Source organism: Orcinus orca, chromosome 3 (genome assembly GCF_937001465.1).
Source record: "Orcinus orca chromosome 3, mOrcOrc1.1, whole genome shotgun sequence".
In the NCBI taxonomy this organism is placed as follows: Eukaryota; Metazoa; Chordata; class Mammalia; order Artiodactyla; family Delphinidae; genus Orcinus; species Orcinus orca.
In genome coordinates, this window is record NC_064561.1 from 80,629,470 (window position 1) to 80,643,891 (window position 14,422).

Consider the following 14,422-nt stretch of genomic DNA (forward strand, 5'->3'; position numbering starts at 1 on the left):
TAGAATCAGTGACTTACAAAGAAAAAAATACTCAACTCCTGGTTTAAAGATGCAGGAGTACACACAGTGTCAAAAGTAAGAAATAATAGATCACGGACAATTTTAACAAAACAAAACAAAAATGTAGGTCAACTTAATATAAAGATACTTCAATTTATAAGCAGAACTGTAGTTAATAATTATATGACAGGGACTTCCCTGGTGGTGCTGTGGTTAAGAATTCACCTGCCAATGCAGGGGGACACGGGTTCAAGCCCTGGTCCAGGAAGATCCCACATGCCGCGGAGCAGCTAAGCCTGTGCGCCACAACTACTGAAGCCCGAGTGCCTAGAGCCCGTGCTTGGCAACAAGAGAAGCCACTGCAATGAGAAGCCCGCGCACCACAACAAAGAGTAGCCCCCGCTCGCCGCAACTAGAGAAAGCCCGCGTGCGGCAACGAAGACCCAATGCAACCAAAAATAAATAATAAATAAATTTATTGAAAATAATGATAATAATTATTATTATATGACAGCATTCACTGTAGTTTACAAGAAGCTATCACACACAATATTCCACTTTGATCCTCACCACACCTTGAAGAAAAAATAGCAGGTACTGATATTTCATTTTTAAATAGGAAACTGACGCAAGAACTGTCCAAAGTCTGGCTGCTTATCCAGTGAGTGCACTTTGCCCCCACAATACCTAGTTTAATATTATATTGTCACAAAAATGGTCAGATTTTTATTATATTATTTTTTCTCCAAATAAAAAATATTATTTAACTTCTACAATAAATTTCTATTTTAAAAGCATTGTTAGTCACCGTTTTCAAAATTACATTACTTTTAAAAACATTATGTATTTAACTGCATGTTCTCTAACCTGGGTGAATTCCAACCGTCTTCAATTTTGAGAAAATATATATTCCCCTTTCTTCAACTGTATTACAGTATACTTCTTTTTTGGCCAATGTTGCTACCTTCACCCCTCAAGGCTTAACCAGAAGTTACGGCTTATAAATGATACTGTTAGATATACATATATAACTATAAGTGCTCTGGGTAACCAGCCCCCAGTGGTTGCTGCCTCCCGGTATTCACCCGCTGTGTGATCCCCCTTCCATAGTGCATCTTGGTTGGTCTGTGTGATGGGGAGTGAGGGTATATCACTTTGGGATTAGTTAATAGAAGTTAATGTGGCTTGTCTTGCTCTCTCTCTCTCATCACTCACTCGAAGAGTCCTATCGTGAGCAGCCCTATAGAGAAGCCCATGCTGAACTGATACCTCTGGCCAAAAACCTACGAATGAACTCCAAACCGGTTCCTGCAGCCCAGGCTGAAAGCCTGACTACAACCTCATGAGAGACCCTGAAACAACAATCCAGTTAAGCAGCTCTCAGATCCCTGACCTTCCGAAACTGTGAGATAATAAAAGTCTGTGGTTTAAGTTACTAAGTTTTTGAAGTAATTTGTTAATTTGAAGTAATTTGTTAGGCAAAACATATAACTAATACAAATGCAGAGGTTGATAGTAATTAACAGCTGTAGCCAAGCCTTTTTAAGTTAGGTGGAAGTAAAAGCTTTTAAGTTTACCATAGCACCCTGAGTTCTTCCTCGCAGTCCTTTAGCATCAGTGCCTTAAATAATTTGCCTACAAAATTCTTCCTATTTTTCATACGTATAGCTTATAACAAAGCCTTTTGGGATCCCTCCATTCCTTAAAAAAAATAAAATTATATATAATTACCTCCTCATACATGTTTTTACGAAACTCCAAGTCCTCAGTAAGGCTCTGACAGCGATTCTCCAAATCCACTTTAAGTAAAGTTTCATCTGCTAACTGTTTTTTCGCAGCAGCTAAAGAGGCTTCCAACTAATATAAGGAAAAAGAATTAATGAAAATTATACAGCAACCATTTAGCAATGAATTTAATAGATACCTACGGATTGAATCAAATCAAGTATTACAATTTCTATATATTTGTTAATGTGTGAGAGTCCCTCATGATAACATTTATCACAGAACTGTGGGTTCAACTGCTGGTCCCACCCACAGAGTGTCACATCAAAACACCTCTCAAATTTGGTAAACGGCAACAGGGAATGAACAGAAACCTATGACTTACATTTGAAAACTCAAACTAACGATTTTAGCTACCACTTTCATTTTTTCCTGTGTGCAGAGCACCATTATGACACCTTCTCTCTTCTTACCTCGCATTTTGGTACAATAATGAAATAGGCTGTGAGAGCAAGAAACAGAATGAGCATAAGCACAACAGAGAGGACGGAGAGCAGCAACAAGATCTGCATAATCCAGACACAAGGACTGAGAGGTGAGGGTGCTTTACATGTTAGCTAGTTCAAGGCTATCCTTGCAGGTTAACCACCCACCAAAATAACTTAATAAATTTTTAAAAGTAAAAAGCATAAAATAAATTTTACAATCAATCAATCAAAACAAATGGGGCAATTAACCTGCCAAATACGGCTCAAGAGCAGAGTTTACCTTACCTGGGCAATCTGATCCTTCAGATCCTCCAAATCGCTCTCTAAACTTTTTTTATCACCAAGAGCAGTAGCCAGAGCTGCATCTTTCGAATTCAGCGCTGCTTCGTATTCTCGAAGCTTGATCTGGGCTCCATTAAGATCAGATTCTTTCTTAGCATAACTGCAAGACATTTGAAAAAGTGCAAGAAATCAAATTATACCTCTGACTTGAAGCCTTCTCCCTCCCTGCTTAAGGGGGAAATAAAAGAAGAGGCAATTTAAATAAAGGCTGCCATAACCTACTAAAATTACAGGAGCAATTCAGGAACACTAGATCTAGAGTTTTTGTTGAATAATAACTTTCTCTTTCAATGATTTCCCTTCCCTGATTAGGAATGACTCTAGGTCTAAAATGTCCATAGGCCCAACGTACAAGAATCCTGGTTGTCTCTGAGGGAGAACACAAGTCCTCCTTTTTCTATAAAGAGGCATCTATATGCTTCACTAAAACATTTTTGAAGAAATGGAAATTTACTATTTTTAAATACAATGAATATTATAAAAAAGATGTACAGGAGACATAAATCAAGATAAACGATGAGATTAAGTAAGTGAAAATGAACTGTTACTTTAAAAAATAATTTTATGACTTGATGATATATAGAAGCTCCTTTGACATTACCTAAGAATTAACTGACCCTAAGCTTGCAAGTAGTTTCCATTTCTTACATAAGAGGTGATTTTAAAATTTCCTTAACTACAAATAAGGGGCTTCCTAGTATTTTGAAGAAAAGTTAATTTTTCCTGTTTATACTATTAACTACCCAAGAATGAAACTCAAATTAAGGTTTCTTTTACTTCTAAATATCACTTTTTATTAAATGGAATTCTACATTATAAAATTAAGGTTCCTTAGGATACATTTTGTCAAATAATTATATTTTAAAGATCAGTATTTTTTAATCCAAATAAGTCCATTATCATTAATTAGTCATATGGGCAAAGCCTTAATAACATAAAAATTTTTGATAGCCATTCTTAATTAAAACTGATATTACAGAAAAGTATTTCTACTACTGATGTGTGAGAGTGGGCTTAACAGAGGAATCTTTAGTTAACAGAACTTTTTAAAAATATTGTAATATTATAATAAAATGAAGAAAACAGCTATCCAAAGGATAAGCAAAGGTAGTTTGAAGAGAAGATTTAATAGTACTCATTTCTTACTCATTTTGGTATTATACAACAACTACGTACACACATAAAATCTCAGCAGTCATATCACAATAATTTTTTTCTTAAATCCTGTATTTTTAAAAACCACAAGATGGCAGCCTTTCCCTGAAGACTTTGTTTAGAAAGGTGGTGCGGGGGGACGGACTGTTGGGGAAAAAAAATTCCATACAGTCACTACTTTGTAACAAAAATGCCTAGTTCATACAAGTGCTGAGTCTGAAAGCTAGGAACACCATAGAAAAGAATCAGTGCTTGTAGAGGAGCTATTACTTTACCTCACTATATAAATGACCAGAGCTGACAGGGAAAAATACCATGATAGAGAATTGCACAATATTTACAAAAGCTACTTACTCAAAATTACTTACTTAACAGTTACAAAAATTCTACTGCACCACTGTCTAATATTTAAGTCTCAGATCATAATGTGGTGCTTCTGAACATGGTGCCTCAAGGCAGGAGAGTGAACCTGTGCTTCCCAGAAACCAAAATGGCCCACCAAGAAGGATACTGAATTAAAAAAAAAAAAAATTCACACCAATTTTACTGGCTACTGCATGTTCTGTCTGTTTGATTTCATTGGCTTAATAGATAATAATACATGTCATGATTCCAAATTCAGAATGTTGTAGCACAAGTGAAATTACTGCGCAATGGTCTTGTGGAGTGTAGGAAATTCGAGAAGCCAAAAATTAGGACACTACACCTAAACGGCTAGAATATGGTGATTTCTTCAACAAAAATCAAGACCAGGTAAGACAAGGAGTGGTGGACTAAGGGGATGAGTAGGATATGCTATTATCTTATTGTGATAGGTACCCTCTAGCCCTGCAATGGTACCAGCTGAAATCTGATGTCACGTTCTCAGTCACTTATACCACCGTTACTCTGTAAAAATATAAATTGTTTCATTATAAATTCTTTCTTAAAGTTGTAACTTTTACATTACTGAACAAATTAAGCAGATATACATCAGAAGTTGGAAATGTGCTTAAAATTACAAATAAAAGCTAACCCCATACATGCCCTGGCTTGAGGGAAGAGAGTCGAAAACTGCTTCTGCACGTGGCACATACTTATATTACACTTACCGTACTGATCCTATCTATTTGTGGATATACTTAGCTACCTTGAGAGACAGAACTCTTTGAGGGCAATGGCCATGACTTATTATTCTTCTATCTTCTGTATAGACAACCTGTAGACAATGAGTGTTTTGGTAATTGTTAAATGAAAATCCCCCATACACTCCCCCCAAAAACTCACTCTGCTTTTTTTATGCGATGTAAAATATCACGTCCTTTCCTACAAGAAAAAATAACTGTGATACTTCTGTAATCTCTAAAATTCACATTCCTAGATGTCCTCCCTATTACCTTGCCAATTTCCGAGGCTAGATGGGTCATGAAAGAAATTTTTGCTTACACTCAAGTCTCCATCTGCTAAGAAGCCACAAATCAGTAAGTTTTATATGCCATACAAGCACAACAAGGACAAACGTGGGCCAAGCAGCAAGTTAACATCTTGAACATAACTGATGTCATAGTTTTCTAGTTGTATTATTTTTCATTCATTAAAAATGATGCAGGTAAAAAAAAAAAATGATGCAGGTAGATTGGTTCAAAACGGTGGAATAGAAGGACGTGCTCCCACTACCTCTTGCAAGAGCACCAGAATCACAACTAACTGCTGAAAAATCATCGACAGGAAGACACTGGAACTCACAAAAAATGATACCCCACATCCAAAGACAAAGGAGACACCACAATGAGACAGTAGGAGGGGTGCAATCACAATACAATCAGATCCCACAACTGCTGGGTGGGTGACTCACAAACTGGAGAACACTTATACCACAGAAGTCCACCCACTGGAGTGAAGGTTCTGAGCCCCATGTCAGGCTTCCCAACCTGGGGGTCCGGCAACAGGAGGAGGAATTCCTAGAGAATCAGACTTTGAAGGCTAGTGGGATTTGATTGCAGGACTTTGACAGGACTGGGGGAAACAGAGACTCCATTCTTGGAGGGCACACACAAAGTAGTGTGTGCATCGGGACCCAGGGGAAGGAGCAGTGACCCCAGGGGAGACTGAATCAGACCTACCTGCTAGTGTGGGAGGGTCTCCTGCAGAGGCGGGGGCGGGGGGGGGGGTGGCTGTGTCTCACCATGAGGGCAAGGACACTGGCAGTAGAAGTTCTGGGAAGTACTCCTTGGCGTGAGCCCTCCCAGAGTCTGCCACTAGCCCCACCAAAGAGCCCGAGGAGGCTCCAGTGTTGGGTCATCACAGGCCAAACAACCAACAGGGAGGGAACCCAGCCCCACCAATCAGCAGACAAGCAGATTAAAGTTTTTACTGAGCTCCGCCCACCAGAGCAAGAGCCAGCTCTACCCACCACCAGTCCCTCCCATCAGGAAACTTCCACAAGCCTCTTAGATAGCCTCATCCACCAGAGGGCAGACAGCAGAAGCAAGGAGAACTACAATCCTGCAGCCTGTAGAACAAAAACCATATTCACAAAAAGACAGACAAGGTGAAAAGGCAGAGGGCTATGTACCAGATGAAGGAACAAGATAAAACCCCAGAAAAACAACTAAATGAAGTGGAGATAGGCAACATTCCAGAAAATGAATTCAGAATAATGATAGTGAAGGAGATCCTTCAAGGAGAAGGACCTTGAAAAAAGAATGGAAGCAAAGATCGAGAAGATGCAAGAAATGTTTAACAAAGACCTAGAAGAATTAAAGAAGAAACAGAGATGAACAATACAATAACTGAAATGAAAACGACACCAGAAGAAATCAATAGCAGAATAACTGAGGCAGAAGAATGGATAAGTGACCTGGAAGACAGAATGGTGGAATTCACTGCTGCAGAACAGAATGAAGAAAACAGAATGAAAAGAAATGAAGTCAGCCTAAGAGACCTCTGGGACAACATTAAACACAAAAACATTTGCATTATGGGGTCCCAGAAGGAGAAGAGAGAGAGAAAGGACCCAAGAAAATATTTGGAGATTATAGTTGAAAACTTCCCTAACCTGGGAAAGGAAATAGCCACCCAAGTCCAGGAGGCACAGTGTCCCATACAGGATAAACCCAAGGAGAAACATGCAGAGACACATAGTAATCAAGCTGGCAAAAATTAAAGACAAAGAAAAATTACTGAAAGCAGCAAGGGAAAAACGACAAATAACATACAAGGGAACTCCCATAAGGTTAACAGCTGATTTCTCAGCAGAAACTCTACAAGCCAGAAAGGAGTGGCATTACATATTTAAAGTGATGAAAGGGAAGAACCTACAACCAAGTTTACTCTACCCGACAAGGATCTCATTCAGATTTGATGGAGAAATCAAAAGCTTTACAGACAAGCAAAAGCTAAGAGAACTCAGCACCACCAAACCAGCTCTACAACAAATGCTAAAGGAACTTCTCTAAGTGGGAAACACAAGAGAAGAAAAGGACCTACAAAAACAAACCCAAAACAATTAAGAAAATAATAGGAACATACATATCAATAATTACCTTAAACATGAATGGATTAAATGCTCCAACCAAAAGACACAGGCTTGCTGAATGGATACAAAAACAAGACCCATATATATGCTGTCCATAAGAGACCTAGGGACACATACAGACTGAAAGTGAGGGAATGGAAAAAGATATTCCATGCAAATGGAAATCAAAAGAAAGATATTCCATGAAAATGGAAATCAAAAGAAAGCTGGAGTAGCAATACTCGTATCAGATAAAATAGACTTTAAAATAAAGAATGTTACAAAGGACACTATATAATGATCAAGGGATCAATCCAAGAAGATATAACAATTATAAATATATATGCACCCAACGTAGGAACACCTCAATACATAAGGCAACTGCTAACAACTATAAAAGAAGAAATCGACAGAAACACAATTAATAGTGGGGGACTTTAACACCTCACTTACACCAATGGACAGATCATCCAAGCAGAAAATTAATAAGGAAACACAAGCTTTAAATGACACAATAAACCAGATAGATTTAATTGAGATTAATAGCACATTCCATCCAAAAACAAAAGATTACACTTTCTTCTCAAGTGTGCATGGAACATTCTCCAGGATAGATCACATCTTGGATCACAAATCAAGCCTCAGTAAATTTAAGAAAATTGAAATCTTATCAAGCATCTTTTCTGACCACAATGCTATGACATTAGAAATCAATTACAGGGGAAAAAAAACATTAAAAAAAAAAACACATGGAGGCTAAACAAAACGTTACTAAATAACCAAGAGATCACTGAAGAAATCAAAGAGGAAATCAAAAAATACCTAGAGACAAATGACAATGAAAATACGACGATCCAAAACCTATGGGATGCAGCAAAAGCAGTTCTAAGAAGGAAGTTTATAGCAATACAATCCTACCTCAAGAAACAACAACTATCTCAAATAAACAACCTAACCTTACACCTAAAGGAGCTAGAGAAAGAAGAACAAACAAAACCCCAAAGTTAGCAGAAGGAAAGAAATCATAAAGATCAGACCAGAAATAAATGAAATAGAAACAAAGAAAGCAATAGCAAAGATCAATAAAACTAAAAGCTGGTTCCTTGAGAAGATAAACAAATTGATAAGCCATTAGCCAGACTCATCAAGAAAAAGAGGGAGAGGACTCAAATCAATACAATTAGAAATGAAAAAGGAGAAGTTACAACAGACACTGCAGAAATACAAAGCATCCTAAGAGACTATTACAAGCAGTTCTATGCCAATAAAATGGACACCCTGGAAGAAATGGACAAATTCTTAGAAAGGTATAATCTTCCAAGACTGAACCAGGAAGAAACAGAAAATATGAACAGACCAATCACAAGTAATGAAATTGAAACAGTAATTAAAAATCTTTCAACAAACAAAAGTCCAGGACCAGATGGCTTCACAAGTGAATTCTACCAAATATTTAGAGAAAAGCTAACACCCATCCCTCTCAAACTCTTCCAAAAAATTACAGAGGAAGAAACACTCCCAAACTCATTCTATAAGGCCACCACCACCCTGATACCAAAACCAGACAAAGATACTACAAATAAAGAAAACTACAGACCAATGTCACTGACGAACATACATGCAAAAATCCTCAACAAATTACTAGCAAATAGAATCCAGCAGCACATTAGAAGTATCATACACCATGATCAAGTGGGATTTATCACAGTGATGCAAGGATTCTTCAACATATGCAAATCGATCAATGTGATACACCATATTAACAAACTGAAGAATAAAAACCATATGATCATCTCAATAGATGCAGAAAAAGCTTTAGACAAAATTCAACACCGATTTATGATAAAAACTCTCCAGAAAGTGGGCATAGGGGGAACCTACCTCAACATAATAAAGGCCATATACGACAAACCCACAGCAAACATCATTCACAATGGTGAAAAACTGAAACCATTTCCTCTAAGATCAGGAACAAGACAAGGATGTCCACTCTCACCACTATTATTCAACATAGTTTTAGAAGTCCTAGCCACAGCAATCAGAGAAGAAAAAGAAATAAAAGGAATACAAATTGGAAAAGAAGAAGTAAAGCTCACTGTTTGCAGATGACATGATACTACACATAGACAATCCTGAAGATGTCACCAGAAAACTACTAGAGCTAATCAATGAATTTGGTAAAGTTGCAGGATACAAACTTAATGCACAGAAATCTCTTGCATTCCTATTCACTAATGATGAAAAATCTGAAAGTGAAATTAAGGAAACACTCCCATTTACCACTGCAACATAAAGAATAAAATACCTAGGAAAAAACCTACCTAGGGAGACAAAAGACCTGTATGCAGAAAACGATAAGACACTGATGAAAGAAATTATAGATGATACAAACAGATGGCAAGATATACCATGTTCTTGGATTGGAAGAATCAATATTGTCAAAATGACTATACTACCCAAAGCAATCTACAGATTCAATGCAATCCCTATCAAAATACCAATGGCAGTTTTCACAGAACTAGAACAAAAAATCGTAAAATTTGTATGGAGACACCCAAGACCCCGAAGAGCCAAAGCAGTCTTGAGGGGAAAAAATGGAGCTGGAAGAATCAGGCTCCCTGACTTCAGACTATACTACAAAGCTACAGTAATCAAGACAATGTGGTACTGGCACAAAAACAGTAATATAGATCAATGAAACAGGATAGAAAGCCCAGAGATCAACCCATGCACCTATGGTCAACTAATCTATGACAAAGGAAGCAAGGATATACAATGGAGGAAAGAGTCTCTTCAATAAGTGATGCTGGGAAAACTGGACAGCTACATGTAAAAGAATGAAATTAGAACACTCCCTAACACCATACACAAAAATAAACTCAAACTGGATTAGAGACCTAAATGTAAGACCGGACACTATAAAACTCTTAGAGGAAAACATAGGAAGAACCCTCTTTGACATAAATCACAATAAGATCTTTTTTGATCCATCTCCTAGAGTAATGGAAATAAAAACAAAGATAAACAAATGGGACCTAATGAAACTTAAAAGCTTTTGCACAGCAAAGGAAACTACGATGAAAAGACAACCCTCAGAATGGGAGAAAATATTTGCAAACTAATCAACGGACAAATGATTAATCTCCAAAATATATAAACAGCTCATGGAGCTCAATATTAAAAAAGCAAACAACCCAATCCAAAAATGGGCAGAAGACCTAAATAGACATTTCTCCAAAGAAGACATACAGATGGCCAAGAAGCACATGAAAAGATGCTCAACATCACTAATTATTAGAGAAATGCAAATCAAAATTACAATGAGGTATCACTTCACACCAGTTAGAATGGGCATCATCAGAAAATCTGTAAACAACAAATGCTGGAGAGGGTGTGGAGAAAAGGGAACACTCTTGCACTGTTCGTGGGAATGTAAATTGATACAGCTACTATGGAGAACAGTATGGAGGTTCCTTAAAAAACTAAAAGTAGAATTACCATATGACCCAGCAATCCCACTACTGGGCATATACCCAGAGAAAACCATAATTCAAAAAGACACATGCACCCCAATGTTCACTGCAGCACTATTTACAATAGCCAGGACATGGAAGCAACCTAAATGCCCACTGACAGACAAATGAATAAAGAAGATGTGGTACACGTATACAACGGAATATTACTCAGCCATAAAAAGGAACGAAATTGGGTCATTTGTAGAGACGTGGATGGAGCAAGAGACTGTCATACAGAGTAAAGTAAGTCAGAAAGAGAAAAACAACTATCATATATTAACGCATATATGTGGAACCTAGAAAAATGGTATAGGTGAACTGGTTTGCAGGGCAGAAATTAAGACACAGATGTAGAGAACAAACATGGACACCAAGGGGGGGAAGTGGTGGGGTGGTGGTGGTGGTGTGATGAATTGGGAGATTGGAATTGCCATATGTATACTAATATGTGTAAAATGGATAACTAATAAGAACCTGCTGCATAAAAAAATAAATGAAATAAAATTCAAAAATAAATATACTTACAAAAAAATAAATAAATAAAAGCCTGCCCTGCTGAACTCCAGAGTAGCTATGGGCTCACTTGGCCAATGAAAAGTGGACAGAAGTGACACTAAGAACATAGTTTCCCATCTTTCTTTCCCTCTGTCTCAATGACAGGAAATGTTCCCAGGAGAGGCTACTCCATCAGCTTGGCTTCAGTATGGAGATATGGAACAGAGTGGCAGCTGAGCCTTTATAGGACATAGGAGTGAGAAATAAACCCTTATTATCATTTAAAAAAAAAAAAAAGATGCAGGAGGGCTTCGCTGGTGGTGTAGTGGTTAAGAATCCGCCTGCCAACACACGGGACACGGGTTCGAGCCCTGGTCCGAGAAGATCCCACATGCCGCGGAGCAACTAAGCCCGTGCACCACAACTACTAAGGCTGCACTCTAGAGCCCACGAGCCACAACTACTGAGCCCGCATGCCACAACTACTGAAGCCCACGCGCCTAGAGCCCATGCTCCGCAAGAAGAGAAGCCACTGCAATGAGAAGCCCGCACACTGCAACGAAGAGTAGCCCCCGCTCGCCGCAACTAGAGAAAGCCCACACGGAGCAACGAAGTCCCAATGTAGTCAAAAATAAATGAATAAATTTGTTTTTAAAAAAATGATGCAGGAAGTCTTGAGCTAATTACCAGCACATGGTCAAAGTGCAGAAACCTGCAAAACTGACATCATAAAACATTCGCACATGAATAGAAAAATACACATTACCTAAGCACAGAGTAACATCTGCCAATGCTCCAGAACAAAGAGTAATTTAGACAGGAATCCAAAGTTATCAGAAAGTATCACTGAAGAGATTGGCATTTTTCTTTGACTATATTTCCTAACTGGATTTGTTCACTTACTGACCTGCCTATTCCTACCTCCAGATAAGGAGACATTCTCAAGTATGCACACTGCTGAGTGTAAGTCAGAAAACATACCGATTTACTGTAAATGTTCACGTGAGAACCTAAACTTTAATTGCAGCTAAGAAAAAAGTTTTATAAAGGGCTTCCCTGGTGGCGCAGTGGTTGAGAGTCCACCTGCCGATCCGGGGGACATGGGTTCGTGCCCCGGGCCGGGAAGATCCCACGTGCCACGGAGCGGCTGCGCCCATGAGCCATGGCCGCTGAGCCTGCGCGTCTGGAGCCTGTACTCCGCAACGGGAGAGGCCACAGCAGTGAGAGGTCCGCGTACCGCAAAAAAAAAAAAAAAAAAGTTTTATAAAATGTAATTAACACTCTATTCTAATTAAGAATTTCCTACCTTAATAAACAAAATTAGGGCTTCCCTGGTGGCGCAGCGGTTAAGAATCTGCCTGTCAATGCAGGGGACACGGGTTCAAGCCCTGGTCCGGGAAGATCCCACATGCCACGGAGCAATTAAGCCCGTGTGCCACAACTACTGAGCCTGCACTCTAGAATCCGCGAGCCACAACTACTGAAGTCCACGTGCCTAGCGCCCATGCTCCGCAACAAGAGAAGCCACTGCAATGAGAAGCCCGCATACCCCAATGAAGAGTAGCCCCCGCTCGCCACAAATAGAGAAAGCCCGCGCGCAGCAACGAAGACCCAACGCTGCCAAAAATAAATGATAATAAAATAAATATTTAAAAACTCTTATCTATAAATAAAAATAAATAAAATTAGCTTTCATTTCAAGTAAGCTTGACTGTCAGTCATAGCAAGCAACCAGGTCTAATCGAATATCTGACCATTAAAAAAAATAATCAACTGGAAAGGATACATTTACATTCCTGTTAACATTCTACAGCAGTGAGTCAAGAGTTAAGACATAGCCTCAGTGATGTACTTCTCCAACAGAACCTGCTTCTAATTAACAATCTGAGACCTGTCCTTATAATCTCCTGAGGCCTGTAGGACTAATCTAAATGCAACTCGTTACTTGCTACTTTCTGAATTACTCCTGACCACCTCTGACTACCAGCAATACCACTGTACTTCACTGCTTTAATCATCTTGGCTTTTCAACTTACCAACTCTTTGAACTTGACTTGTTTTCAGATCAGCATTTCAACCCTGGCTTCTGCACTGAACTACCTGGCTCTGGAACTCAGTGTCTGCTCGCTTAGGACTCTGTACTACCCTTTCTGTTTGGATGACTCAAGTATCCCACTCCCTCAGGGGTATCCTTTATTTGTCTAAGGGTACCCCATTCCAGACTACTCCCACCAATAAGGAAGTAGAGATTAGAAAATGCAACCAGGACTTCCCTGGCGGTCCAGTGGGTAGGACTTCGCACTCCCAATGCAGGGGGCCCAGGTTCAATCCCTGGTTGGGGAACTAGATCCCACATGCATGCCATAACTTAGAAGCCTGCATGCTGCAACTAAGAAGTCCACGTGCCACGACTAAAGATCCTGCATGCCGGAATGAAGATCCCATGTGCCGCAACTAAGACCCAGCACAGCCAAAATAAATAAATATTAAAAAAAAAAAAGAAAGAAAGAAAATACAACCAATTACAGAATTGCTGGAAAATGAATGAAGGTAAATGCATCATTGCTAGGTAGTAATTGTAGAGCATTTAAATAAAGTCATATCACATATATATGACACAGAAAATAACTTAAGACCTAGTAAGATATAATAACTACTTGAATCATATTGTAATTTTAACACTCGAAAAATTAGACTGACCACTTAAACAGGGAACAAAGAATTAGTGTGAAAAATTAAGAAGCAGAACTGGAGGGACAAACACATACTTAGGACATAATCTGAAACTCATTACAGAACAGTTTTTAAATTAAAAACTATTAATTAAAAATTACAGTTTTAATCAAGCATTGGCAAATTATTGCCTTTCTGTTAACATTTCACTGGTCAGTTTATACCATACAAGTCAGTATATATCACAGACGCTCAGCTGAATGCATTTTCTAGTTTGACTAGTAACACAGCCACAAAAGTCCCTGAACTCAGCTTCTCTAAATCACCTATTATGTACCCGTGAACAAAGAATCCATGTTCATTTTCAGTATGGGATCTATACACATGCTTGGGTTTGGATTCCTTCTTTTACAAGCGCCATTAATTTTCACTTTTTTCGCAAGTACTTTTGTCCTTGTTCATTGATTCTCATATACAGAAATATAAGAACAAAGTGTTACATAAAGCAATTGAAAATGAGACCTAAATTATTA

General features: G+C 38.5%; 1 protein-coding gene across 2 annotated transcripts in view; it reads right to left on the reverse strand.

The window, feature by feature from the left end:
• LMNB1 (lamin B1) overlaps positions 1 to 14,422 on the reverse strand; it is a 68,789-nt gene that overhangs the window by 33,378 nt on the left and 20,989 nt on the right. For both annotated transcript variants that reach the window (XM_004279860.4, XM_049707246.1), the window contains exons 3-4: positions 2,499 to 2,655; positions 1,732 to 1,857 (exon numbers count right to left, since the gene is read on the reverse strand). In XM_004279860.4, coding sequence (XP_004279908.1) covers positions 1,732 to 1,857; positions 2,499 to 2,655 — 283 coding nt within the window. The remainder of the gene's footprint in view (positions 1 to 1,731; positions 1,858 to 2,498; positions 2,656 to 14,422) is intronic.